Raw genomic sequence first — 5403 nt, 5'->3', positions numbered from 1 at the left:
AGACAGAGAGAGAGAGAGAGAGATAGATAGATAGATAGATAGATAGATAGATAGATAGATAGATAGATGGATGCTTGCCTGTTGTGTGGCATAAAATGCTACTCATCGTTTTTTACAACACAGACAAACTGCAGAGAAATCTGGAGATAAAGAAAAAAAAAAGATGTAGATGTCGATGCCGTGCTTGATGACTGCACACCTGGATAAACAGATAAAGGTGTTCTACATTTATGTAGACCATTTACAGTGCATCCAAATTCTTATTTAATTTACACAGAACCTAAAAAATAGTTTTCATAATATAAACTGTTTTATCGTCTATGTAGACTTTTTGCTTAATAAAAGCTACCTTTTAGATTGTGTTGACAGTCATGTTTATTGTGCATTATTTTCAAAGTGTTTATTGCTAAGTTTAGTGTGGCAAAATAGAAGTGCAGCCATAATTTGCGTGCAATGTATCTGGTTACCATGACAATAGCTTGGTAACCAGATATATTGCTTGCTGCTGCTGCTCTATGTTATCATAGTAAAATCAGTTGAATATGGTACACAGAGTGTGAATTTGTAGATTGTATCATCTGGATGTATCATCTGGAGTCCTAAACCAGATGATACATGAGGCCAGGGAGAAGAAAGGCGACCTGACAGTTGTCTGGCTGGACTTGGCTAATGCCTACTGGGTCCATCCCCCACGATCTAATCAGGACAGCTCTGAAGTACTACCATATCCCATCACATCAAGGCAATGATCAGCAGCTACCTGGATGGAATAAAGCTCTGTTTCAAAACGAAGGACTACATCACACAGTGGCAGCACCTCGAGAGAGGGATTGTCACAGGATGTACAGTTTCCCCTACCCTGTTCGTCATTGGCATGAACCTCATCATCAAAGCAGGAGAAAAGGAAACCAGAGGCCCGATGATGGACTCAGTGATCCAGCAACCAGCTATCAGGGGTTACATGGATGACCTTACAATCACAACATCATCCAATGTACAGGCTAGGTGGGTCCTAACAAAGCTTGATGGGGTGGCAAAGTGGGCCAGAATTACTTTTAAGCCAAGAAAATCAAGGAGCTTGGTCATTAGCAAGGGTAAAATCTCATTCAAGTACAATCTGGTCATTCAAGGCGAGATCATCCCTTCTATCAAGGACAACCCCATAAAGTATCTGGGAAAGTGGTACGACATTAAGGGACCACAACAACGTCCGCAGCACAGAGAAGCAAGCAGAGGGTTGGTTGATGAAATTTGACAAATCAGGACTCCCAGGCAAGTTTAAAACATGGCTTTAAACAACATGGCCTGCTTCCCAGACTGATGTGGCTGATGACAGTGTACGAGGTGGCTGGGTATCCCTCAGGACTTCACATCAGCCGGGCTGTACATCAGATCTGGGTAATTACAACTACCCCTCTCTTCCCTGGTTGAGGAGTTCCAAGTAGCGAAGTACAGGGTGGCCATGATTTTAACCCTCTAAGCGCCAAAGTTGCAAAATTGACGTCAAAAAGACGTCATACTTAATAAAATAGACTGTAGTTCCTAATGTGGTGCAATATCTCATTTGTATTCCCTACCACTAGATGGCAGACATGTAGTACTTCAATTCTAGACCAAAATTACGTCACGTTCCTATTTAAAGTGTTCGAGGAAATAGCAGAGCAAGTGAGCTATCGTGTCATTGATGCGGAAGCAGTTCAGTTCAGAGCGTGCGGGTAAGCTGTGAGATTTGTGAGAGAAAATCGCCAAATGGCTAATAAAAAGTTGTACCGTGAGGATGTGTTGCAAATGTTATTCGCCGATTCTGACTCTGAAGGGGAATATTTGCCTTTTGGAAATAACGATCGGTCATCTAATAATCGCGCTTCTCTCGGTACATCTTTGCAGCGCAATGGTGCCGCCGTGCAAGGCGAGAGTGTTCACGAAGCACAAACAAGTGATCTAATTTAGTACTTTCTCCTGTTTTATTGTTGGTTTCCTCTTTTCTGATCATTTGGAATGAGGATAAAAAGATTTTTAAAAAACATGCAAATAAGTTCAAACATCTATTCAATATCTACTATTTCCTGAATATTATGAAATTCAAGATGGCGTCATTCTCTGATGACGTCATACTATGCAAATTAGACGAGTATATTTACACCCCACATAAACTTTCGGTCATGCCCAACATTTTTCTAATTTACAGTAGATCTCTATCTTTAAGCCCTTTCAAGCCACAAGCTTTTGAAATCTTGATGTCAAAATCCAGCATTTTTCCCAAAAATCCCTGGCACCTAAAGGGTTAAGGGACTCAAGAGAAAACAAGGTCAGAGAAGCTGGAATAAAAACCAGGTCAGGATGGAAGCGGGAGGTCTCAGCATCTCTGGCTCTAGCAGAAGGGAACTTAAAGCTCAAAGACATCACTGGAGCACCATTCACGGTAAGGCAAGGCCTGGTAATGACCCGCTTCCAAAGGTGGGGTAAAGCCAACCCTTTGGAGAGAAGAGCCATGGTCCAGGTGAAATTAAGGGATCTTGAGGAAGAGCAGAGGAAGACAAAGGTTGTGGAGCTAGGAACCCAGGGAGCCTGGACAAGGTGGGATCTCCCCAAGAGGAAGATGACATGGGCTGACCTTTGGAGGCTCGAGCCATACCGGATCTCCTTCTTGCTTAGGGCCATCTATGGCACCCTTCCAACCTCTGTGAACCTACACAGATGGGTGATGAGGGACGACCCAACATGCAAGCTCTGGGGGCAAAATGGAACGATGGCACACATCTTGGCAGGATGTAAGACCGTGCTTGCCCTGGGCAGATACAGATGGTGCCGTGACAAAGTACTGGCTGTTCTAGCAGACATTCTAGAGCAGGAGAGGACAAGGAAATGTCAATATAGGAACAAGCCTCCACCTGGTATAACATTTGTCAAGGAGGGGACAAAACTACCAGGGCCCAACAAAACCAAGGTAAGCCTCCTGCAGTCTGCCCAAGCATGGGAGCTTAGGGTAGACCTGAAGAGAAGGCTCCAGTTCCCAGATATCATCCATACCACCTTATAACTCGACGCAGTCCTTTTCTCCACAGAAGGAAAGAAGATCATCCTAGTGGAGCTTAATGTGCCGTGGGAAGAGGGGTGGGAGGAGGAATTTGAAAGGAAGTCTGAACGCTATAAAGATCTGGTGCGGGACTGCAGGGACAAAGGCTGGCAGACATGGTTGTATCCAGTCGACGTGGGATGCAGGGGCTTCCCAGCCCTATCAGCCTGGAAGCTGATGACAGACGTTGGACTGAGGGGGACTGAGAGAAAGAAGGCTGTGCGAAGACTGGGGGAGGCAGCAGAGAGAGCCTCTTGCTGGATTTGGAGTAGGAGGGAGGAGTTGAGCTGGAAGCCAGGTGGGAGTGAGTAGTGGCTGGCCACCACTGATGACCCGCCAACAGGAGAGTGTTATGGTTACGGGTCGAAACACTTCAGGATCGTTGGTAACCATCTGATGACAAAACCTCCATTCATTGCAAAATGACTGAAGGAGAAGCATCTAATGATGTAAGATATCACTATAGCAAAACTAAAATGTGTTTAAAAGTGTGACTGAACAAATCAACAATTTAACTACGCCTATGGACATTACTTTAGTCCTCAGTGTCATGTGATCCTTTAGAAATAATTTGAATATGCTGAATTGATGGATTCCTCATTAAAATTCCTCATTATTAATTTTTTTCTTTTCTTTTACTTAAAGAAATAACATTTAGAAATAAAAAAGAAATAATTTTATTTTATAATTTTATTTTATTTCTTTTTATTTCTCAAAAGTTATTGCGCAGTGCTGAAAATTGCATGCTTACGAATCCTCATTATAACACACGAAGTGTAGACATTATGGAAGATTCATTGTGCATATATTCATTGTGTTATAACAGAGCTTTAGTCAGATTTTAAGTGATAATAAAGGGAGCGCTGGTCGTATTCTGCCATGCGAAATCATGCACACAGCAGCCCATGCTTGCTTTTCTGTTAAAAATAACAGTGAACAGTGGTTTGTGAATGTTGATGCTTAAATAATTTTATCAGGAGCGCTGGGTTTCCTGACGTTTTATCCTACCCGTCAGCAGAGGCGGACAAAGTACTCAACTCCATTACTTGAGTGAAAGTACAGATACTGCTGGTCAAATATTACTCCATTACAAGTAAAAGTTGTAAAGACATATTTTTACTTAAGTAAAAGTACAGAAGTGCTTGCTTTTAAAAGACGAGGAGCGAAGGAGCGAGGAGAGGTCGGAGAATACAGAAAATACAGACTTTATTCACACACATAGCATAGGTAACTTAGGACGATTAACACTGGACGCTAGACATGGGAAAACGCAGGGCTTAAGTACTCAGAACTAAACGAGGAGATTACCGGGACACAGCTGAAACAAATGGAACTCAATGGGAACAGGAACAGGAAAACCAAATATGGGCAGGAAAACCCGGGAGAAACTAGGTCATGGAAAACATGGAACACGTGGAGGAGGAAAACAAACACAAAACAGTCCATGGGCATGACACTAATAGGTAGAAAAGTGTATTTATTGTTGGCTTCCGGCCGTAGCTGTATCCCTTCTAGCCACAACCGCGAATAACATATAAGTACTGTATTTGCATTACTGTAAGGGTAGGTTTAGGGTTGTGGTTGGTGTTGACGTTAATAAACCATAATTTGACACGTAGCATTTTTCGTTGTCGAATTGTACTACCTACTGTTTTAATGGGAGGTAGCAAAATCTGACAGGGTAGCACAAATCGACAAAACACCATTCATGTGAGCGATGCAGCAGTCTTTAGGCCCACCCCAAATGCTCTCATTGGTTGAGACGCATGATGACGCCTATCCCAAGCCAGTACTGATCAACATCCCACCCCTCATGTGACCCATGGTTTGTCTGTATGTGAATTAGAGCCAGTGAGCAACGGACTTTCATGATAATAATAATAATAATAATAAACTGCGTTCGCGCGCGATAAAATAATTGTCGGCATTAATTAATTAATTATTTACATTTAATTAATGTGTTAACGCAATAATAACGCGTTATCTTCCCAGCCCTAATATATTATATATATATATATATATATATATATATTCACACACACACACACACACACACACACATACATATAAATGTAGCAATGGTAACACTTTAGAATAGGAAACACATTCACTATTAATTAAGAGTTTTCCCTCAATAAACTGCTAATTTGCTGCTTATTAATAGTTAATAAGGTAGTTTTTAAGTTTAGGTATGGGGTAGGATTAAGGGATTTAAAATTGGTTCATGCAGAATAAAGCATTAATATGTGCTTTATAAGTACTAATAAACAGCCAATGGTAGTAATATGCATGCTAATAAGCAGCTAGTTAATAGTGAGAATTGGTCC

The 5403-nt window shown here is 41.7% G+C and overlaps 1 protein-coding gene across 1 annotated transcript in view; it reads left to right on the top strand.

The window, feature by feature from the left end:
- Positions 1 to 2440: 2440 nt before the first annotated feature.
- Positions 2441 to 5403, top strand: part of LOC107743060 (glutamate receptor ionotropic, delta-1-like) — a 59398-nt gene continuing 56435 nt past the window's right edge. Inside the window, exons 1-2 of the mRNA XM_016556165.1 lie at positions 2441 to 2577; positions 2698 to 2947. Coding sequence (XP_016411651.1) covers positions 2441 to 2577; positions 2698 to 2947 — 387 coding nt within the window. The remainder of the gene's footprint in view (positions 2578 to 2697; positions 2948 to 5403) is intronic.

This window comes from Sinocyclocheilus rhinocerous, unplaced genomic scaffold (genome assembly GCF_001515625.1).
Source record: "Sinocyclocheilus rhinocerous isolate Xijiao unplaced genomic scaffold, SAMN03320098_v1.1 scaffold3333, whole genome shotgun sequence".
Taxonomy (NCBI): Eukaryota; Metazoa; Chordata; class Actinopteri; order Cypriniformes; family Cyprinidae; genus Sinocyclocheilus; species Sinocyclocheilus rhinocerous.
This window is presented reverse-complemented; position numbering and strand designations above follow the sequence as displayed.